This window comes from Apus apus, chromosome 14, assembly GCF_020740795.1.
Source record: "Apus apus isolate bApuApu2 chromosome 14, bApuApu2.pri.cur, whole genome shotgun sequence".
In the NCBI taxonomy this organism is placed as follows: Eukaryota; Metazoa; Chordata; class Aves; order Apodiformes; family Apodidae; genus Apus; species Apus apus.
The window spans coordinates 7387088-7411662 of NC_067295.1; the positions used below are offsets into that span (position 1 = coordinate 7387088).

The window sequence follows — 24575 nt, forward strand, 5'->3', positions numbered from 1 at the left end:
AGTGCAGTGATAACTGAGGTAACACATCACAAACCTGGGTTATATTTAATAAATTAAGCCACCATGGGACAGGCAGTACACTTAAAAGCAGAAACTACTCCTGTGTAAACCAACCTCATTTTAATTTTTTGAAAACATGCAAAGATTCTACAGAACATACAAACAGTTATTCTACCTTCATCTGCTTTCTACGTACCACTTAGGCTGCAAGCAGCTACAGCACTTTGTGAGAAAGCATCCATAGCTTCTAATACTATTTAACATTGTAGCACCTTCATTACATTCTCTTTGTTCTGTTTTTAGCTACTAATTAGGTAACATTTATGTATTTGCATCCTACAGAATCACATTTTCTTAAATGCTTCCTGAAAGTCTTCTTACTTACAATTACAGCTTCAATATCATACTGGCTCATGTATATATGTAGAAACACAAACGCCCCTTTCAACCTGGCCAGAGCAGATTTACTAGAGCAGAGTTCCAAAGAACTACGGAACGAACCGTGTCCATGACAGCCAGGTCCCAGTCCCGGAGCCTGAACATCAAGCACCAAGCTCAACGGACTCTAGGTGGCAGCAAGAGTCTGAGGAAAGTCAAACCCTCCAAAACTGTTGACATCCATTCCAACAGTAACTGGCGACTTGGGTTTGTCCCAGACGGATTAAGTTCCTAGGATGCCTGAAACTTACCGAGGAGTTACTACTTAATTTTTAAATGCATTATTAACAGCAGTGCCGAGCGACATCCCTTATTTCTTAAATAATTCACACGGGCACACATTTTTTTTTTCAGGAAATAAAATTTGTTTAAATCCAGCACCTTGAAACATACCAGTTCTGTTTTCACCTTTTATTTTAATTAACGCTACAATAAAGGTTAAAAACATAAACCTCTTTTTTTGGTATTGCTTTAAAAGGACATTGCTTATATCAGACTGGGGGGAACCAATAAATACACTCAAATGCTGGACTGCCACCCCCCCTCCAACACTGATTAACAGAGGAAGTACCTGTGGTCACTACCATTTAAATGCCTGAAAGTGCTGTATGGTACAGAGCATCTATAGTATCAGAAAGTTGTTTAGTATATGTAAGTTTAAGAAATATTAAACAGATACAAGAGCACAAAGTCTTTGAACCCAGCAGACCTGATTTCTCAAGTTGTCCTGAGCTGTCAACCCCTTTTTTTTTTAACTACATACCAGTGATGTATCTACTATTTGCCTCATATTGATATTGACCATGACTGTTAAACAGATTTGCTCAACTCTTTGGTTAAGAATATTGCAAATATTTGGGTTTTATTTGAAGATGATCTTTTAGTAGTTAGAAAAAGCCCAAAAGAAAGAACCACTGCAGACAGGCACCTTCCACTAACAGCAACATCCTAAAGCAAGCTACAGGGCATTCCAGGCAAATACTGCATCCTGCTGATTTCATCTGTCCAGGGAATTGCAAGACTTGAAGAATTTCTGTAAAAATCTGATAGGCAAATCAGCCTCACAACATACATTCTACTTCCACATTTGAATAACTTTCCTTTACCCATAAATTATGTCAATCCATTAGCAGATTTGCTGTGCTGACAAAATGCTGGCCACACTCAGCTGCGTAATACATTAAAGTTAATAAGCCAGCTACCACTATTTTTAACCTGGCATCAATCTACAATGTTTAACAGTGAACAGTTAACTATTCATAGAAAACTGCACCACCATACTAAGCAAACGAAAATGTGGACTGGGGGTAAAGAACTCATTGAGCCTTTCTTTTTTTTATTTACCATTTCTAAATGGTAAAACACAGGCAAAGGAAAATTAGCATGTAAAAGCTTTAAATCACTCATGTGCAACTGACCTCTGCCATTTCTTGACCAGCTCTGCAACGCAAAGGACATGGAGCAACTTGGATTACATTATAAAATAGGCTAAATGTTAGTAAATACAGTTACTGAACACACAAATAAGCAATCTTGAGTAAAAGAAATGTATAAGCAGTTTATATGGCCAAAAAAACAAGTGAAGCTAGCCTGCATGACACTGCTACTGAAACAGTTAGCTCTGGTATCTCTGCACTACAGTTTCCAGCACCTCTGACCAAGACCTTTCAGCACCAAGGAGCTTGGGAACTGATAATCCAACAGGGCTGCCTGAGCAGCCAAGGCAAGGTCAAGTGGCCCTAAAAAGGCTAAGAATCCCAATAAGAGAAGTTGCAAAAGGGGCACATGTTGTGGTAGGCTATGAATATGAAGGAGTGCACAGAAAACAACCACTGTACCCTCTAGACTGTGTTGGTCAGTAGAGTAAATTTTTTCATTACTTAATATGCCCAACTTGTAAAATGAGGTCTATGTTGCTGAGAGAGACCGAAAAATATCTAAATATCTAAAGATATTTAAAATTCCTATCCGACACAGTTGATATAATTGCCACCTTTTTCTTAAAGATCAAATTCTTAATCACATAAGCACAAAGGATTAAAACAAGTTTATTCTTTGTTGTGTAAATATACCTAAAACACCAGTAACACAAGGAAAAGAGCTTTAGCACAGCACTATACCACTGCTAGCAAAAGAAGAAGGTATTTCTCAACCTTCCCATTTGAACAATATATAGTCACCACAGATACCTGAACCTTTAGTCACCCACTTCAACTCTGGCTGCCCCTATCATCTTTCTGTTGAAAAGCCAGACTTTGGAAGCACCACCACACCCTTCAATTTACCCAATTTCAGAAAACAAAGTACAGAAGAAGCTGCCAACTTTCAAGATCACTTACTAAGAGCCTAAAAAAATCCAAGTAACTGCCATCCCAGCCACAGTGATAAAAAGCAGCTTCTAGAATATCAGCCTACTGACACTCCACTAAAAACCTGTCTACTAAAAAAAAAAAAGCTATCTAGCCATACCTTCTATTCCAAACAGTGCTGTCTGGCTTCCTTCACACTTCTCCCTTCTTCATGTCTCTCCTGTCCCCTCACTCCAATATTGCTACTTCCCACACTAGGCCCTGGGACTACAACAAGAATTAGTGACATACAGGGATACCCAGATAGCTTACTGCACTTGTCTTAAGCTCTGCATAAATTATTCCAGGGAGCACTGTTTTGTCTGCCTAGCCCTTCTCTGTGTGCAGTGAATGAAATACCATGATGTCTAGGAGATAGTCAGCTCTACCAAGTAAGAACTCCTCAAGTGAGCCAGACTTTCAGTACAAAAGTAATGTTTAACTCACTGTAATACATAATTTCCTAAAAACAAGTATTAGTTCACTTGGAATAGGAAGCAGTACAGACATTTATTTTCCATTCCAAAGGCATTACCTAACTACATTCAAATACATAAAACTACCACTTTGGCTGTCAAGCTTACTGCCTCCAGTTAAAGTGAAAATCTATTTTATCCCCTTAAGTAAAATCCTTTCCAGATTACTCTGCAGGATCATGACAATTTCTGGCATTAATCATCAGGCATCAAACAAGGATTTTTCTTTTTTCCTGTACACATAAAGTAGGGCAATCTTGAAAAGTTACTCCATTTTGAAATTCAAAGTTGGATTAAATAGCATAACTATTTAAAAACATGGCAGCAATTAAATCTGATTTGGATGTCTATTTATTAGACTCTATAAAACTTTCAAGGGTCCTTCTTAAAGAACCTCCAATTTGAGTAGCAGGTTTAGAAAGCAGTAAGAATTACTTCATTTCTACATGTTGAAAATCTATAAAAAACATTATCTGGTTAACCTTAGGCATCTACTTTTTAATTCTTAGCAAAGATAGAACATTTCACTTTGATCAGTCACTCTAAAAGTTCAAGCACTTCTTCCACTTAGAAAATAATTATTTTATCAGCACTTCTGCTTCATTAACTTACCACAGATAGTACATTTGAGCAAAGAAGCAGTAATTAAAAATAAAAGTTATTTAAGGTCACAGATTAACTGATGTTTCTCAAGAAAACTCAAAAGTTCATCTTAACTCTTATTTCGATTTCTTTTGGCAACTGATGCAACTAGAACCACATCTGTGTGCCTGTGTTTCAAGGAAAATTCTGTAGCAGTGAAGTTGGTAAAAAAGGATCTTGCTGCATATTATAAATGCAAACTGTCTTCTGAAATACTTACTTCTTAATAACACACATGTACTTCTGAGTTAATTTCTGTCTTCACATTTTCCAAGGACTTTTGCTTTCAATGATACCCAGACCAAAAACTTCAAAAGCAGCCACTGAAGCCAGTGTTTGGATAGCCACCTGGAGTCCTGGGTTTGTTGGGGTTTTTTTAATCATGTGTTATGCTACAATAAAGTAATTAAAGTCTTCACAGACCATGGATCCATTGTCATATTCAAATTTTAGTCTCTGAAGTCTCTGTGTATCCCGGGCACAGTTCAAAGTTTCTGAACATGCACACCACCCCCTTCTCACAACATTTATGCAAATTCCAACACATGCCCAGGAATGCGGTGGCTGAGCAAGGTTTTCGTGCAACTATCCCTCCCATCTTCACTGGCCTTTGTGGCACTAACAGCAGAGCAGAAAGGAGAGAGAACACCCTTCACTGTGCTGTTAGCATTTCTTCTGGTATTTAGGCAGCATAATAAGGCAGTTGATTGGGGCAGGGGGAGGGAAAGAAAAGAAGGATAAGAAAGTAGTGAAAACAGAAATACAGTAACAGAAAGATCAGCAAGAGAATAGGATGATACTGAAAATTCTAGCTATTAGGAGACACTTACTGATTCTGCAAGTGAGCCTGTCATTGCATTTTAATCAAAAGCTGCACAGCATGGGTAAAATTTGGGTACTCTGGAAGTGGGGAGGCAGAAGGGAGGAAATTCTTTCCTCGTTTTCCTCCACAAACATTTTCATAGAAATGCTAATAAAAGCACATTAATGGCTGCACAGACAGCAAACAATTCAGGATGTGATTGTGAGCACGTGCATATGACACTGTACTGCAATAAAAAACTTCTATGACCTCCTTTCCCCTCCATGCTCCCTGTTACATGATGTAGGCAGACTGAAAGAGACTAGTAATTCCGTTGTCAAAGGAAGAACAGCTATTTTCCTCTTCAGATCATTCTACAAGCAGCTGGAATTTGTATGATTGAAAATAGTATGAACAGACATTTACACTTGTAGTCTGTCTCTTGACCACAAAAGTCTGTCTTCAGAAATTCTTGTTATTCAGAAAACTTCTCAGAAAGAAAAATAATTATTCCATGAGTGAGGGACAGTAAATAAAGTACATATGACTTACACCAAAAGAAAAAAACAGCAGGCTTTTGTATAAGTGCACTTACCAAGTCACAGAACTCAAAAACTAGGAGATAAGGAATGGCTTCCACACACTGCCCAATACACTGGAGAACATTTGGATGCTGAAGGATGCTGGAGTGAAAAAATACAGTTAAAGCCAGAAAGATCACAGATGACATGATTTGCAGTACAATGCAACACACTGAAATCCCCAGCAGAAGTTTCAACACATAACATTGGTGGGGGGGTGGCAGGAACAGAAGGTGCCAAGCATCCAAAGCCATAGATAACCATTTGCACCTCTCTCCCTCTGTTGTATTTCTGCAGCATAACATTGAGAGCAGCTGAAACCCAGAAGAGCTCAAAATCACCAACTCCAGCACTTCCACAAGTCAGTCACATCCATCCTACCACCATCCTTCATACAAAAAATAACTGCATGCAACTGGTTTGTGAACTACACCGAGGAACTGATCTGGCTAAAAGCTAAATCTTTTCTTAGCCAGGTTAGTTCCCAGCCAGATCAGTTACTTTCTCTAGATTGCTTTAATGTTCAACTTGTGCCAATGCGCAGGAGGCACTAGATTTCTTTTTCTGACTACTGACAACAATTTAAGCCTAAATGCAAATAAGAGTAGGCTTTGGAAAGCACCAAGACTGGAAAGCTCTCTATGACCACTCACTTGTCGTACATTCAGGCAAGGTAAACCACATTATGAGGCATGTCTAGTGAGCTACAATATCCCTCTCTTTCCCAGTCATCTACAAAAGCCATTACCTTGTGGCAGTTAGCTCAGAATTTTCACTATTTCCAAAACACAGGAAGAGAAATTACACTTCCTTTAATATACAAAATACCTTTCAAATATACAAAGGCTCAACCCCTACAAGACAGTATCCTTCAGGCATAATACGAGAAAAAGACATCAAATAACACTGTTTTATTGGCATTTCCAGTTAAATGAATAATTTCTCAGTTTCTGGGGGGGTTTCGTGTGCACAAACCTCCTTGCAAGTTATCTGAACAAAATTAGTTTTTAATCACTATGTGGCACTTAGAAACTGGTATGTATCTGAAAACATAAAGCATTACCAGTTCCCTTGCTTCTAACAGGAAAGCCTAGTACAGGAGCTAAGCTTCAACTCTGAGGCAAGCAATTAGGCATAAGGGTGCTTTGCAATAATAGGAATTTGTTCCAAAATCCGTGGAAGAAAATCTGATAAACAAAACTGTTTTCCAGTATTGAACAGTAACTACCAAATACAGCTAAGCAAAGTGCTCATTTACATTTCTAAGCAAGCTCAACTTTTGCTCACTTTGGATTGTCTGTATTTCACTTTTCAAAGACACTCATTTCAGTTACAAGGAAGGGCAATTAGAGACAATAACACTCAATGAAAGAAATGTTCATCATTCATATGCAGTACTAAGAAGTGTGTAAGTTAACCAAGCTGTGAAACATCACTTACTAATATGGTTCTCCATTTCTTAAAAACTGTTCTTGCTCCTTAGGACCCGCACTTGCCTTCAACTCCTTCACTATTACCCTTGCTACACTAGTGCCTGTGTAGATCTCTCCAAGTAGAACCTGAAAAAAAAGATAACCATAGTGTCTTTAATCAGAGGGAAAAACCCCTGAGTTTCCCTGCAAAGAAAACCAAAACTAAAAAATACTGCAATATTTTCTGACTTTTTTGGTAAACACATGCAGAGCTTTGGTAATTAAATACCTGTACTTAATACATCTTAACAATTGAGATACTCATTGATTTTCAGAAAACATTTTCTAGTGAAGACCACTTATTTTCTTAACATTTTTTCCTAGAAAGCACTGACAGTAACTGATATATATTCAAATCACAGAACTAAAATGCCTACCTTCTAAGTAACTGGTAAGAAACTACAGATAAATTAAAGAAGCAGTGATTCGTGCTGTGATTATAGCTAAAAAGTGCATGCAAGGAAACTTCTAATTTCAACTGCAGTTTTTCTTATGCTATTGCTTTTTTCCCCTGAGGGTACCATCTTAATGGAAATACAGTAACCTGGTTGATTAGGAATCAGACTCACACTGCAGTAAAACATTAAAAAAAAAGACCTCTCACCTTTCCAAACCAGCCATTTCCAATTTCCTGGATGTAGTTTAGACTCTGACGTGCAACTTGAGACTTTGATCCATCTGTCATACACAATGAAACAGATGTAACATGTATCAAACCACTCAGATGGCCAAAGTTACCAACTGCTGATGAAATCATGCAAGCTCCCACAATATTTATTCCCAGTTACATGCATACTTCCAGACTAAGCAGCAAACAGACATAAAAGTATGAAAGTAACGTTGTGACAACAGCACTCCAGCAAAACTCCCCTCAGGTCCAGCTTCTAAACCATACTAGAATACAGCCCCTACAAAAAGTGATTCTTCTTATGAAATGTACGTTTTCAACTTTTAATACATTCAGCAAGCAAGCAAAAAAGCTTGAATTTTAATTCCAATATAAAAATGTATCATGCCCGGTAGCTTGACAGAGCAAACCACAGATTCATAGAAACTTTTAGGTTGGAAAAGACTTAAGATCATTGAGTCCAACCGTAAGCCCAACACTGCCAAGGCCACCACTAAACCATGCCCCTAAGCACCACATCTACATGTAATTTAAATACTTCGTGGGATGGTGACTTCACCCTTTCCCTGGGCAGCCTTTTCCAGTGCCTGACAACCGTCTAAGTGAAGAAGTGTTTCCTATTATCCAATCTAAACCTTCCCTGGCACAACTCGAGACCATTTTCTCTTGTCCTATTGCTTGTTACTTGTGAGAAGAGGCTGACACCCACCTCACTATAACCTCCTTTCAGGGAGTTGTAGAGAGCAAGGTCTCCCCTGCTCTAGGCTAAGCAACTCCAGTTCCCTCAGCTGCCCCTCAAAAGACTTGTGCTCTAGACCCTTCACCGGCTTACACCTTAAATAACCTACTTTAAAAAGTTTCCTACGTCACTAAAAGTAGAAACCCAAGACAATATTTATTGCTTGCACATCTTAACATTTATAGTTATATAGAATTACCATTTTAAAAGAAAGGGTTTAACTGCTTTACTCTTCAGCCCAATTGTCCTACTTAGAGCTACCGTCTGGAAGGAGGACATTTTCCAGCTAAAAATACTGCACATAAAGAGCCCAGAGAGGGAAAAGATAGAATACAAGACCCAGATGTTGGCAGACTCTGTACTATAGAATAGATTCAGTAGTGTTTTTCCCTCTGTTGCCTAACTGGTTAGGAATACCAATAAACAAAAACTTCCCATCACCACTACCTGCTTGACTGAAAATTCTAGCCCACGATTTTATCTCCATAAACAATGTTTATACCAATATGATTTACTGGAAGAGCTGGCAAGATCTTTCACAGGTAATTCTCACTCACTAAAACACGAAGTAATAATATATTTTTTTTGTATTAAAAGCACGGTGAGTGTTTCATAAAATTTCTACACTTTCAAATTCCAATAGAAGCTTCCCTGAACATCTAATGATTAAACAACACAAGCAATATCTGTATAAACTATATATGAAGTATTACAAGAACTACATTATGCTAAACTATGCCTGCAATATTTAAGATGCTTAAGTTTCCTTTTACAAAGGGAATTACTTTAAAGAATACATTCCAAAAAAACTTCATACAAAGACATCTAATGCTCTGTCTTACCAGTATCACACAAAAAGTCTACAGTGACACTAAGAAAGCAACGCAACTGAAACCGCAGCACTGCTGTCAAGTAAGCTTAGATTCACTCTTGCTTCTATTTAAGGCCAATGGTTAAAACCTAAGGACAACTTAGCCACGAAAAAAACCCATAAAAGAGCAGAAGTCACTAATGCCCTAGAGCACTTCAAAGCCTTTAAGTATATAGAAGCAAAATGAAAGTACCCTGGAGAGGTTTACTTAAGCTACTCTCATTCTCTTAAGCTACCTTCGAGGTATCCTGCCATAAATAAACATTTTATCCTATACCCTACAAAATAAATTTACTCAGTCTAAGTAAGTTTGTAACAATTAACTTGTTACAGTAAAGTCAAACAATCAACTACACTCCATTTTTTAGACTAAAATCGCTGAATTTGGGGCTTTCATTAAAAATAGTATTTTACCTGCACGAGTTGGAAACTGGGAGGGAGTTGGTACAGCAATACTGGGAACTGAAAGAGTGAACACTTCTGCTGGAGACTGAACAGATGGAGTATCTTCTGCTGGAGGTGTAAAATCTATTTCATCATCAAAGTTATCTTCAAATTCCTGAAAAAAACAACAACAACAAAAAACACCTTAGTAAACAAGCTGATCTTTGCCTTAAAATTAGCACTAAGATGCTTCTTTTAGTTTGAATGACCACGTTAAGGAGGCTTAGCTTCTTTTTAAGAACAGTGAAAGACTTAGTATTTTATTCCTGATTTGCAATTACTGATTTAAAGATACTGAAGTATCAAATATATTGCTTTTAACAAAAAAAAAAAAAAAGGGGGGGTGTCTTAGTTTCTTGCTTGTTTGTTTTGTTTTTTTAACTTTAAATACTATCCCTGGCTTTGAATTAATTACCAAAAGCCAAGGCCAAATATTCTCCATTTAGAAATGAGAACAAAACTTAGTTAGGAACACTGATAACAGATGTTCCAGAAGTAACAATTTCTCCTAAGAGTTTGACTACAGTGGAAATGGATCTTCAGAATTCTTATTGGACAGGAGTGTCTCAAATCCTGACAGCAAACTAAGAAAAACAAATCAAAAGAATACACATAAAACCCACCAAATGGTTCTTTAATTACACCAAAATTGCCCAAGGCTGTGCTTTTTACTGATCTAAATAGGCAATAATGTTTTTGAAAAGACAGTAAAGACCCTTACTGCAGCATGGACCTAGTACTTAGATGGTTGCAGCAAGATTTCACAGCATGTAGAAATACAGTTGCTGGCTATTCCAGAAGAGAATGTGCAGTGACTCTGAAGTGCCACTAACTGCAAAGTATTAGCACAAATAATAAGTATTCTGAATATCAGAACACAGCCAAGAATACCACATGTATATACATTTGTAACTTCTGATGCTTACCTTGAAATCTATCTCAGGGTCTTTACAGCAGGAAGCACAATTTACCAGCAGTATTACCAGTACTACCAGAGTACATAGCGACAGAACCACAAAAGATGAAGAAATTTCAGCTGTAGCTTCTTCTCCTAGAAATAAATGTGTACACAGTATTATATAAATGTTTATCACTTTAAGAAGTTCCTTCAAAACACATTACCATCTGCATTTATTTAAAAGATGCAGTTTGAACATGTAACTCTGAATACGATAAAAATAAGAGGAAACTGAACAGAAAGGACATACTGGTGAAGTGTACCTGTGCTCTACCACCTACCAGCACCGTCTGGACTTACTTGACTCAAGCTAAGAGGCCACAGCCAGCACAATTTACTGAAGCAGGTGATGAACAGTGATAGTCCCAAGCCTCAGGATTGTGTTTAATTTTACAAAATTATATAGGTATCAAAACAAAGATATTAGAAATTTGGTCCTTCTGAAGACATTTTCCATGAGGCTGCCTTAAGAGAGCCCCTCCTGTTCTCATGACACCTGCCCTAAGAGAAAAGGTAGCTAGAAATCCTCACTTAAGACTGTGTATAAATTTAAGATATATTACTATAAGGTAGTACTGTCTCTTTCAATAAATGCATTCATTAGTCTGCCAAATATACAGGTTGGTTTCCCAAGTGCAATGGATCTCATCAACTTCACCCCAATTTCTGTAGCTCACCTTCTAGTCACAATTCTGAAGAGAAAAAAAATCTCTGAATAATCTGTCATCAGAACAATTTAAATTCATTTAAATCAAGTCTTCTAAAAAACACCTGTGTTTTTCCATTTGTAAGCATCAACAAGGAAAAAGGGGAAGGTAACAGCTGATTTATGTTTACTTCCTTCAGATGTTCAGTAACCTTATTAAGTAGGTTGAAAATTACCTAAACCACAAGTACAAGCATTTTATGAAGTCATTAGCTAAATTACTGTAACAAAAACAGAGGTAATAGCTTTAGATAAAACTTCAGAAATTCCTTTGAATTTCTCCCTGAAACCAAATCAGAAAAGGTAGCTTTACTACAAAAAAGTAAACATATTTATGTTACCAGATATTACTAATTAAAATTTAAAACTTTTCCCAAGCCATCCCACCTAATTTCTAAACAACTTCTTCACCTTTACCACCAGCTTCACTGAAATGAGAAGTCAACTCCCCGCAGACCATCTACTGACAGATGCAGGTGTTCCCTGACTAATAAACACCCAGGAACACAACACAATTACAAGATATATTCCCTCTAGTAGAAGAGCAAGGCTCCAGAACCCTCAAGACTGTCTCATCCAGTAAAACAGATGGATTTTCAGAAAGTTAGTCAAGCAAAAGTAAATCACTGCACAAACTTGGACACCAAGAACATGACAGAATGCACTACCATCTTAAAAGACTGCTATTTGAAGACTAACTTTAGACTAGATCCTTAAGAAGCAGGTATAAAGACACTCAGTTGGCAAGTGTAGAAAACACTAAAAAAGCTATCAAACTTATTTTGGGTTTATGGTACACTACATCTCCTTTTTGATGCCCAAATGGCTAACATGGATTTATTAGCCATGCTGTCTTCCTGCTCCCTGCAGGAGATTAGCTGTATCACCTCTCATTAGCATCCTCCCCTGCTCCAAACACCACATCTTTCTCTAGATGGTCTTTTTGACCAGCCTCTATGAAGAGTTTGAGCAATTCTTCAAAATTTGCTTTACTGCTTTCAATCTTACTGCTTCTTTTCAAGAGCTGACAAGGGGTCTGTGCACCCAACAGTACATCTATTGTAATTATATTAATTGGCCTTAGTACAAGGTGTTATCTCTAGCTACAAATTCTCACTCATGCTCTTGGACTATCAAAATTACAACAGCCTGACCATGACACGTGTATACACAAACATTACCATGCTCATTTCATCTTACAATCCCACTTTACACGCCCCAAAAGCTGCAAGTTATCACAGCAAACCCAACTAGGAGAATCCAAGCTCCTGGTGGTCTTATGCTTGTTTTCTAGTTTATTTAACTCAAAATGAGACATCGGGAGCACTAACAATCATAAGCGGCACTTATCATACACGTATTTAGTTATTTTACATTAAAAATATAACATTTTGGTTGGAATTCCTTCTGTAGAGGAAACAACACATTTATCAAGCCTAAAATACACAAGGTTTATGTCAGTTACCCCCTTCCCCATAATGAAACCATCTCCTCTAAATGTCCTAGAATGAATAAAAAAATAAAATGCTACTGTTCATTATGTTACTTCCTAACCTTAAGGACTTTTTATAATTCCCAGGAAAAGGTTATGTGCATGAACTAACAGTAAGAAAGGAAAGCCAACATCACCTTTGAAAAGGCAGCTAACCACTAACAGTTCATTCAGAAGACAAAAGTATTCTAAACTTCCAAAAGCACAAGGCAAATTTCACATAGTTCTAGAAAGATGCTTTAATACAAGAAAAACACCAATTATCACAGGCAGGTTTCTGCAACACTTACAAAATACCATTTCAGATGACTCATAAGAGCTACTTACTGAGATTTGTGGGATCCATCTCTATTCAGATAAAAATCTGATGTCTCTGTATTCATCAGTAAGTGGTATCTTTTAATTTGTACTTTTAAAGAAATGTAAAATTAAGTATAAAATAATGGCAACCTACAACTGGGCTAAAAATATTTTAAGTCATTTTAATAGCTTGGATAAATACATATTCAGTGATGGAAGTCACTGATTAAGTATTGGAACAGGTGATTGACAATGCTGAAAACCTGCTGCAGTCTAAGCTCGTTTGCATTTTCCAACTATTTCCATCCATTTATTAATTCACTGGAGCTTAGTAAAATTTCTCAGAACTGAAACAGTAGATGTTTAATACCTCCTCTTATTTGTAAATTGTGTAAGTATAAAGGAATGACAGCTAGTTACTGTAAAATCCTGACCAAAAAAGCAACCAGAAAGAAATCAATTCAAGTAAACAAAGGACCATTTTATATAGTCACTGCAGAAAATTTTTCTGTAATAAAAATCTGTAAAAATACATTGTAGATTCAGATTATTTTTCATCTAAACCTAGATAAAAGCCAATAAATATCACTCTCAATTTCATAATGAATGCAGAAGAATCCTAACACAAGCTTCTAAAAGTAGTGATCTTAGTAAATTTACTCAACATATCCTCCCAGTTTAAAACCCTACCATATTTAATGTACCCCTACATGGTAATGATCTACTACATCTTAATATCTAACCAGAATTTAGAAACTGTTCTTTAGAACAGAAAGTGCAAAACAGACCCAAAAATTATATATATATAATGCCAACAATATAAGGCTTCCTCTTACTTATTGCAAACAGTCTAGACTACTTTGGTCTGGTATATCCAAACTACTTAAGCAGGAGGAAGCAGCCTGGATTATATCACTACTATATTAAAACAAGCAGGAGATGCAGTGTGTCTGTGTTACTATATGTGTTACTGCAAGGTTAACACAACATAATGCTTTACAAAGAACTCTGTGCTAGTAAGTGTTTCATCCCAAAATGGCATCTAGATGATGTCAAATTATCAACACAGAAAATAAGGACTTTTTTCAAACCCTCACAATTTTAAATAGTGCTTTTATCCTGTTATTTACTCACTTTTAAGAAGTGTACAGTACCATAAACAATTCAAAGCCCTGGCTGAGATAGGTATTTAATTAACAGGTACTGAAGCAGATTCTTCAACACCTCTGAAGGCTGCCATTTCATAAGCAAGTTTTACACTGAAGTCTAAATTTGAGCACAGCACATCTCAAGTCAAACCCTGTGTGCAGGCAAGTACATGAATATGCTCACTGAAAAAACAATTATGATAAATGACGCTGGCATTTGCAGATCAAGTATAGACAGGAGAACATACACTCCAGTATGTATTAGCAAGTTCCAAGGGGTGGAAAAAATGTTATTTTCATACCAAGTATATTTCAAAGCAATTTATGTAAGTCAGGATTCTCTATACCTTCCTAAATTTCTTTCAAGTCTACTTTCTTTGTAAGATAATTTCCTATTACATGCAACAACTACTCAAACATAAGTTGGTTTCCCACCAGAACTGGTTTCCTTCTCTATCCAATTTCTCAGTTTGCCCACAGTAGCCTCAAATACCCACATAAGACATCCACCTGTGGCTTCCTTTGCTACCATTAATTAGGAGCAACAGGCAGACCATCTGAGAAAAGAGCTCATCCATGTTCACTTGCCAACCAGCAGCCAACACAGAGAGACACAGGACCAGAGGTGACTGCCTGTCCACGAGGGATGGCAGGCCTGCCCTTGTGCCACTGGATTATGAAAGGCCATGATATTTGAACTCTGGCTCTCAAATTTGGTTCAACGTGACTAATCACGTTAAGGTATTAACCTTCAAAAAATGCACATCACCACACAGTTCTAAGCTAAGGGAAAAAAGAAAAGTAAATGTACATGACAGACATTACTTAGTCCATCAATAAAGGACACTCACTACTGTGATAAAGGCAGTGCAAGGCCCAGATAAATTAAGCATTATTAGGACACAGTGAACTTCAAGGGAGCATCTAATTTTCAGCTTTCAGCACAGTAGTTGCTATGCAACAACAGTCCTACTGCATGAGCAAGATCCTTTTCTTGCTAGAGCAGCTATATAAATGGCAGTTCTGCACTAATAGCTATAACTATTTCCAGCACAAATCTAGCATGACAGCAGTCACACTCAAACTGCCTCATGGACACCCTCAAATTATGTGATCATGGACTGAGATGTTACTTTACAACACAAAGTCAGAACAAAGCAGCCTTGAAAATACTAATGAATGACCAAATCAAACTTTGCTCCCTAATTACAGTGGGAAAGTGCTCTTGACTCCTACCCAGTTCTTCAGGTGTCAGATTCAGATTATCTTTTCCTCACAAACGGTTTCTTCTGCATTTATTTACTCTCTGAAATCAGAGGTTTGCTATAAATGGCACAAAACCAACACAGACACAACCAGGCCTACTGTTAACAGGTACAATACTACAACAAAAACCTATTGAAAGTAATTTTAGATATGTCTGTTGGGTAATGTCTGATTTCTATGACCAGGTAAAGCACAAGACGCATTGCAACTCCTGCATTTCTCAAAAAAATGAACACACCACTTGAGCACATTTCATTAGCTACTGCATTTCCATAATCTCCATTTTTTCCTGCTGTGCTCCATTTAATAACTGAACACAACATTTTTGAGAATCAGTTTCAGCAGAAGTGTATGCAGCACCATCAGTTGTGCAACACTGTATTACAACAGGCTTCAAAATACTATTTAGAACTGCATTCAAATCACCACCACAGACACAACACATAATAACACAAGTTTTGAGGAAGTGTTATTTGCCCTTCAGATCTCTTTTGGAAAAAAAAAATAAAATTGGATGAGAGGCACTTTAAATACCAGTCAGCTCTTTGCTTTGAATGACCATTACCAGTACAACAAAAAGTAACTTTCCTAAGATCTCAGATGACTTTCATTGATTTGATGTTCTCAAAACAACATCAGCACCTAAATGAAATCTAAAACTGTTTCCACACGCCCGAAGTATTTCAAATAGAGAGTGGAAATGTTCCTTCATTGAGCAAATTCCTTAGAACAGGCATATATAACACACCTTAAGGGACTTCAATGAGGTTCTCAGTTTATACCTGAACTTTCCAGCTTTCGAGACACTTTTAGTACTCATTGCTATTCAAAGAAAACACAGATATTTCACCTTTTGAAACAGTAAAAATAATCAGGAAAAAAAACAATTAATATGGTATTAATTGTAGGGTTATTTCAAAAGCCTGTCCTCTCCTGACATTATTACTACCCTTATAATGGATAATGCAAATTTTACATAAATAACAGAAGCAAGCTTCAACACGGATATTACAAATGTAGCTTTAGACAAAAGCACTTTATCACCTGATTTTATTTTCCCTTCTTCCTTTCAACTATGGAAAATTCTAATTACTAGACACAGTCTCAAGAAAAAAACCTCTTAAGGACTTAAAACTACAGCTGTCCAAGTTACTTGTGCACACTTGTATTTAATCTTTCCAAATACAAGAAGCAGTAATTAACAGCTTGTCAATAAAACTGTTTTCTGCCTAAATCTGAATTGTGTTACATGGCCTAAATCAAAGACTCACTCTTAGAAAGATGTAAGATTACAAGACTTTCAGAGGCAGTGGAACAACCGCAACAAAAAAAATTACATCCAGGTTACTCTGTTACTGTATTATTCTATATAAAAATTAAAACATTTCACCCCTCTATTCAACTTGTCCATTACAATCCCTATCTTATCCTAACACTCTATTATTTCAGGCCCGTCAGGGGGGAGGTGGGCAGCATTAATGGCCAATAAACGTGCACAAACAGTTCTTTTGAAAAACAACAGTTAATCATTAGAAATAAGGGTACTGAAGATGGCAAGAAACAATTTCTTACAGCTTTTCACCACGAGGCAATAAAAAACCCCTCTGCTACATTCCTCCAACCCACCTTGTATTCTGATTAAGTTCTATAGTGACAAATGCCAGTTCCACAGTTAAATCAGTATTGTCCTACGTAACAAGTTACAGTACTTTCAAGAAGTATTAGCTACTTCATATCAAAACTGGATATGTAACTCTTTATGTCCACAATTCTTGGCAAGCTATCTCAGCCCTCCTGTTTGCCCTTACAAAGAACACAAGATGTTTACCCTGCAATCTAAGCCAACACTTTTTCAAACTATTTTATCCCATGCTCCCTCTAAATACTTTCATGGTGTGCTTCAAATGATCTTCTATAGCTACTTTAGTCCACTTCGTACTAAAGGTGTCACAGGTTACATATTTTAAGGCAAGAATATCTGGGTCAATGCTGGATTCTCATGTAGCACAGCATACTCAGAACACACCTCAGATCCTCATTTCTTCTGAATACTTGTCCTAGCCGGAGTGCTGGCTTAACAGTTATTAACTAGTAAAACTGTGAGGTGGGGTTAGTTTTACAGTTCTGTCCTTATTTATTACCCTAAAGCCTTCCTTAGTAATGTCAAAGAATTACTCATACAACAGCATACTGCTCAATTTTAATAAGGACTAAATATAGGCTAGTACTTCAAGTGTTTACAGAGCAAGATCTGTTTGAAGTTTCAGCGTTAGAATCTCGTGTTTGCACAAAGGCATCTGAAGACGAGGTAAAAAAATACATGTTAAATAATCATGTATCCTGTGCCTCCATAGGAGTGTTTCTGGAAAATCAATTCATGATCAAGTATAGTATGTTTTTACATTATAATCATTTCTTCAACAGTGAGACACAGGAGTTGTAGATTTTTTAAAAAAAACAGGGTAGACCACAATCATTTAAAGAAGCATGAGAAGGTTCAGATTTTACAGTAGATGCATTTCCAACTTCAATGTACAGCTGGGTTAAGAAATGTGGGAAAGCAAGCAGCAACATTTTGCCAAAATAGCTTATTCAGTACTATTTGTCATCCCTATTCATAGCTGAAAGATCCTTAAGAAGAACAGGTTATAGGATGAATTAGTGATTTAAGAGAACCAGATCTGGTCTACAGGCTGAACGCTTAAAAGCCAGAACTCGAAAAGCTTACTTTTAAAATTTTCTACATCTCTTTCACACCAAGAAAGTCTCAGGGTGCAAAGACAGCCCTATCAAAGTCATGTCGCTGTTAAGTCACTGCAGGGATGTTTCCTTACCATTAATGAAACTTTTCTAAGTGTAGTAACATTTGACAAGGTGTTGCTTCATACCAGCATTTTGTACTCTTCTCCTCAGAAGACAGTTCACTGACATGGGCTGTTCACACTACCTTTATGTGGCCAACAACTAGGTACAGGTAGTGCCTGAACTATACGTGCAGACTGAAATGGCTTTCCTGACACTTCGTACATTTCTGAGTACAAAAGTGGCTCAAAATGTTTCTAGTATCACTCATGTTGCTCCAGACCTTTCATAACAGCAATACAAACAAAGAGTTTATATAAAGCAATAAAAGCATCTAAGCTATGGCAAATTGTATCCAGAACCATCTCCAGATATTAGATGTGAACACCAAATAGAAAGGCAGACCCAAATTAAAATCTAAGGAAGGCTCCATGCTTCTTATGTTCTTCTGCTGCAGAACTGGAGCACTAGGGCTGGAACAGTGCTGTTATTTTTGTAGCCTCTGGTAAGATACTGGCAGAGGGGCTGTTTATCATGCACAGGTGAACCACACATGAATAGCGACTGAAACCAGGCTACAGCAAATATACAGAAAATTACTTCTATTCAGATTTGCCTGACAGCTGTTCTGTCCCCCAAAAATCTGTGTCTTCTGGGCTTCTCAAACAGAATGCTGCATCTCACTGTGTAACACAAACTCCTTTTCTTACACAGGATCTGAGGCAAAATCAGCACTAATTAATGGGTCCTTTCAAACCCATGAGCCATGCCTGATGCTATGACACCATACCTTTAGAATGTTTCTGATCAGTGCTGTTACTATGCTGCAATGATACCTGAGGTATTGTCAAATACACCCAAGCATTCAAGATGTGAGAAATTACCTCAGAAAATTATCTCCTGTAAGGATTGCTTTAGTTGAAGCAAAGTCCAGACACTCCATAGCCAGAGAAAGTAGACTCAAGCCTGTGAACAAAGCTTGCATGGAATATCCCTGCAGGTCAGAGTCAAGGCTGGTTTATTACCTTAGTCACAAACTCACATGGAAACAAAAGATAAAAGACAATTTAGCAGCTCTAGCTCTACAATTACTGTCTAGGACAGAAGCTAGAAAAATAAATATAGGGAGAAAAAAAACAAGTTAAATGCTTGAAAGTAGGCAGAAAGGTAGACCACTCCCAAGAAAAGTATATATCACTGATTAAAATCCCTGCTTCATAGGCAAGGTTTTTCTTAACTCCAAGTGATTCAAGTCATTCACTTGCATATGCTTAGAAAATTGCTTTCTTACTATGTGCAAGTGTCAAAAATTTTACATTGTACCAAACAACAGGCTGCAACCACAACCAGAGCCCCAGTCTGACAGAACTCCAGGTAAAACATCCAGCCAAACAACTCAAAAGCAAGAGTTTTCCTCAAGAGTATATATACACTACAGAACTCATGTTAACAAATTAAGTTACTTAAGTTTTAACTTATTATCTATGGCCAGCTAACACCAGATACAGCTGCACGAACACGTAGATAAATTAGATGTATGGCTGTGAACATTATACACCATTTTCTAAGCATCTTCTGGACCGTACATCACCAAGCTCATCACAAGGACTCATTGTCATGACATTCACAGAATCATGTATCATATCATAGAAAGGTTAGGGTTGGAGGGGACCTTAAAGAACATCTAGATCCAACCCTCCTGCACGGGCAGGGACATCTACCACCAGATCAGGTTGCTCAGAGTCCCATCCAACCTGGCCTCAAATACTGCCAGGGATGGGGCTTCCACGACCTCCCTGGGCAACCTGTTCCAGTGCCCTACCACCCTCATAGTAAAGACTTTCCTCCTAATATCCAACTTAGGTATGGGAACCCAAGTCAGAAGAACAAAGAGTCTGAGCAGGAGTCTCAGATTATAATGCACTATGTTTGGCTGCAAAAATGCTGCTGCTAAAGAGTAGTTCCCAAATGCCCTTACTTCAGCCACACATTACTAAAAGTTAAAGTCATCTTAGCCTGATACATTTGAGTAAAACCACTCCACAGGCTCAAAACAACTACAGTACTTTATTCTATTAACTACTTTCCAGTAAACCTGCCCCCAGCTCTCACCTCTAGTCTAAAGTGCAACTTTACATTCACAACTACCACAGTACATATCAGTATCCTCCTTTTCCATTCACAGAATAAATTAAATCTAAGTATTTTGAGCTAGTAGCATCTTCAACAACTTGTTTTTCCTGTATTCTACAGTAATTGCTATGTATCCTACCAGGGGAACAGCAAAACCCTTATTTCCTTTACCCCTTCTCCTTATTGTTGAAAAGAAAAAAATAACTAATTCAGAAACACAACCTCAAAAATGCAAGATGAATGTAGAACACATCATCAATGCATGCCTTCATCTGCAAACACACTGAAGCCATACTTAAGAAGAACAGCATCATTCATCTTGATCGAGGCCCTAGGAACTTGACAGTCCCCCAGTCTGGAAATACTTCCACAGCAGTCCCACAAAATGGAGCATCTTTGAACACGGAATCCCATCCAGTCTTGCTAAAACCTGCTACCACCACTTCCTGCTTTCCAGCTTCCTCCACAAAAGAGAAGCTAATTTATTATGGGCATATTCTGTGACCTCCTCTGCAAAGTACACTGCAACAACTACAGACACTTTCCTCCTTTTTTTCTGTGGATTCCCACCTTTCCTGTAAGAAGCTCAGGGCAACACACATCAAAATGTTTCTCAAAGAAGCAACCCTTCTTGCTAGGTGAAGAATTGTGGGATCCTGAAATAACTCTTTTATGAAAAGCCCATTAAATTCTTCACAAGTTCACAACTCATATGCATCAGACCGAGTGTTACACTGAAGTGCAAAAACTTTCAAGGCCCAAAACAAAGACCATTAGCAACTGACAGTCCCAACACAGGAAATCGAAGCAATCTCTCATGGGTTATATGAGAAACTCACAGTATGCGAATACATGTTTTTAAACACACCTCATTATTCTTAACCCAGTGAAACTCTGTCCTGGTGAGACCTCCCCTGGAGTACTGCATCCAGCTCTGGAGCCCCCATCACAAGAAGGATGTGGACCTGTTGGAGCATGTCCAGAGGAGGGTAATGAAAATTATCTGAGGGCTGGAGCACCTCTCTTATGAAGACAGGCTGAGGGAGCTGGGGTTGTTCAGCCTGAAGGAGAGAAGACTCTGGGGGGACCTTATAGCAACTGTCTGATACCTGAAAGGAGTCTATAAGAAGGCTGCGGTAGAGCTGTTCACAAGGGCATGTAATGAAAGGACAATGAGTAATGGTTTCAAGCTAGAGAAGGGTAGATTTAGGCTGGACATTAAGAAAAAGTTCTTTAATATCAGGGTGGTGGATCACTGGAACAGGGTGCCTAGAGAGGCAGTGGGGGGCCCATCCCTGGAGACACTCAAGGTCAGGCTTGATGTGGCTCTGAGGTTCCTCTTGAGGTATAAAGGTTTAAACACTATCTGTCAATAAAACAAACCAAATACATTGCTTCTTACAATAGGAGCAAAGATATGGCAGAAAGCATACGTTTCATTTCCCAGAGTTCACGAGTTTCTATGTTGCACTTTGTTCAACTTCAGCTAACATCCCACATACACACTCTTTGGGCTAAAATTACAACCAAAGACAACATCTAAAATTACAGTATCACGTAAAATTTGTATTAGTCCAATAGTACAACATCTTAAGCACTTCTCTTCACAGTACAGCATTTAACACGACTTGTTCAGCGTTTCATAAAACCAAAATCATAATGTAAAAAACCCACTTTAATACCAACTCCTGCATTATCTCTATTCAACTTCTCATTCTGAGAATGAAGCTTTTTAGCAGTGTCATGGAAGTTGTCCCAGCTTTGTAAGGTACACAGCACAGTCCTGATAGAAAAGTGGAATTTTAATTAAAAAGAAGAAAAAACTTCATGCTGACACTTTGATATCTACCTTTAAATAAAAAAAAAAAAATTAACTGCATTTCAGGAAAAAAATACAGAAAAGGCCTCCACGGAGAATAGATTCTGCTGTCTTACAGCTTGATGACAAGTTAATATTTGGATAAACTTCAAGGATTTCATAAATGAGAAAACTATCACTTAATCTCAAAGGAAATACAGATCTGACTGACAGTTTTATCTTTTTCAGAAGTTCCCTTTTATAGAAAATAAGAAATACTTCCAAGAATGCTGATGGAGGGTGTAACTTATGAACAATTCAGAAATATTCTTGGGGAAAAAACTGGGAAAGAGGCACAGGCCCAAAAATAAAGGAAATATCCATTCCACTCCCAATTTTGATACTTTCTGTGGAAGAGCAGCCAAATTACCTAACCTCTGTGGTCCTCTCCCTCTCCACTGCTGCTGCTCCTCCTCTGAATACATTGTCTATTTCAGCTGTTCAACACTTCATGGCTAGAAATGAATCTCAGTACAGGCATTCAAGCCAAACCAAACCTATGAAAATTCAGACCCAATACAACATTATGTTTGCAAGCTTCCACAACATACAAAAAACCCCTCCACAATCAAGGAGATGGTTGTTACCTATGAATACTAATAAACCTCTAGCCGGTAAATCATGCAACCGAGGGAACCTATTTTTTTGCTTGCTTTTTTAAGGCAAGCAGGAAAACAAGTGAGAAAATAGAAGGAAGTTAGCATCACCCATGACCTAATATAACAGACAAATAAACGTGAACTACACGACTGTTTAGAGAGACCGGGCGGGCGGCGGGGGAGTGCGGGGAATCCGACTAATCTGGCCGGAAAGGAGGGAAGCGCCGTCTGCCCTGAGGAGCCTCCACCCAGGAACGGGAATCCTGGTGATTCACGGTCAAAATAAGAAAAAGAAGAATCACGCTGAGGTCCGTAGAGGCTGGAACGGTAGCCACTACAGAAGGAACGTAGGTGGGCAAACACACGGAGAGAAGAAGCAGGTAGCTCCACGGAAAGAGGCGGAGGTATCTGCAGCGGGAGATCGCTCAATGCCACCAGCGCGGGACGCGACCGGCAGCCCCGGAGCCGCAGCCCCCGCGCCGGGCAGGCCCCTGCACCGCCTGCCCTTCCCGACGCTTGGAGGAGGGGAGAGCGCCGAGCCCTGCCCGCAGCGCGGAGGACGGGGGCTCGGAAAGCCGCAGTCCCCTCGCTCCACCAGCCCCGAGCCCCAGGCGGGGTCACCCCGCGCCGAGGCCGCCGGCGCTGCCCCCCCGCGGAGCCGCCCCCCCCGCTCCCCTCCCGCGCCTCACCTGCACCTGCTGGCGGAAGCGGAGCCGCCCGGCCGCTCCCCAGCAGAAGCGACAGCAGGAGAACGAGCCCGAGCGGGCGCCGCGGTGCGAGGGGCAGCGGGCCGCCCCCCCGCCGCCCGGCACCTCCGCCGAGCCCCCCGCGCTGCTGCATGCCCTCCGCTGCCGGCCCGAGGCTCGGCGCCGAACAGGGGCTCGAGGTCCTCAGCGTCTCCGGTGAGCCCCCACGGCAGCCGCCTTCCCCCGCCTCCGCGGCGCGGCTGCCCGCGGCATCGGGCCCCGCGGCCCCGCTCCCCTCACAGAGCCGCTCCGGCCCCTGCGGACGCCGCCGCCGCCGCCATCTTCCGGGCTACCTGAGCGGGGGAGGGCGGAGCGCGCTCCTGACTGACAGCGCAGCGCACCAATCAGCCCGCGCCTCCCGCCCAGGGGGTGGAACCACCGGCAGAGACGCGGCTAACCCATGATTGACAGCCGGCCCAGCCAATCGCGCCGCACCGGGCGCCCCAGGCCGAGGGAAGGTTGCGGCGCGAGACCGGCGCAGCGCGCGGTCCCATCGAGCCGCACTCGGGGCGGAGGGAGGGGGGCGTGGTTTCCCTCGGATTGACAGCTCGCTCCGCCAACCGGCTGGCGGCGCCGGGCTCGGGGGCGGGGCTTGGCCGGGCCGTGCGCGGGGCAGGCGGGAGCAGCGCCCCCTGCAGGCGCGGCGGGGCCCGGGCCCGGAGCGGCCGAGGCAGGGCGGGGCGGGACCCGCAGCGGGGGCCGCGGGGCCGCCCGCGTTCAGCTGCGCTCTGCCCTCGGAGCGCTGCTCTGCGCCAGGGGCCGAGCGAGGCAATTCGAGAGAAACCAAAGGCAGACCGAGTCCCTTCGGGAGCAGCGGGAGCGGCAGGGCGCCCCGGAGCAGCCCGGTTTCCCGGAGCAGCCCGGTCCCGGTCCCGGGAGCGCTGCCCCGGGCTGCGGTGCTGGGGGCTGCTCTGCAGGAGAGGAGCACGGGGAGGCTGCAGCTGAACGGGCAGAAGCCAAGCCCGGCAGCCCCTGCCCTTCCAGGGCTGGAAATGACCTCGTTGAATTAATGACACGAGCGGGGCTCGGAAGCGGCCGTTCCGGGGCAGGTCTGCGGCTCCGCGGGGCGCAGCGCGCGGGAAGGAGGCGCCGGGGCTGAGCAGCATCAACAGAAGGTTTAATGCTC

The 24575-nt window shown here is 40.2% G+C and overlaps 1 protein-coding gene across 1 annotated transcript in view; it reads right to left on the minus strand.

The window, feature by feature from the left end:
• LMTK2 (lemur tyrosine kinase 2) overlaps nt 1-23727 on the minus strand; it is a 40739-nt gene extending 17012 nt beyond the window's left edge. The window contains exons 1-6 of the mRNA XM_051631848.1: nt 23393-23727; nt 10368-10492; nt 9412-9556; nt 7364-7437; nt 6728-6846; nt 5302-5389 (exon numbers count right to left, since the gene is read on the minus strand). Of these exons, the coding sequence (XP_051487808.1) occupies nt 5302-5389; nt 6728-6846; nt 7364-7437; nt 9412-9556; nt 10368-10492; nt 23393-23543 (702 nt within the window). The 5' untranslated portion in view covers nt 23544-23727. The remainder of the gene's footprint in view (nt 1-5301; nt 5390-6727; nt 6847-7363; nt 7438-9411; nt 9557-10367; nt 10493-23392) is intronic.
• Between the last annotated feature and the right edge of the window lie 848 nt (nt 23728-24575).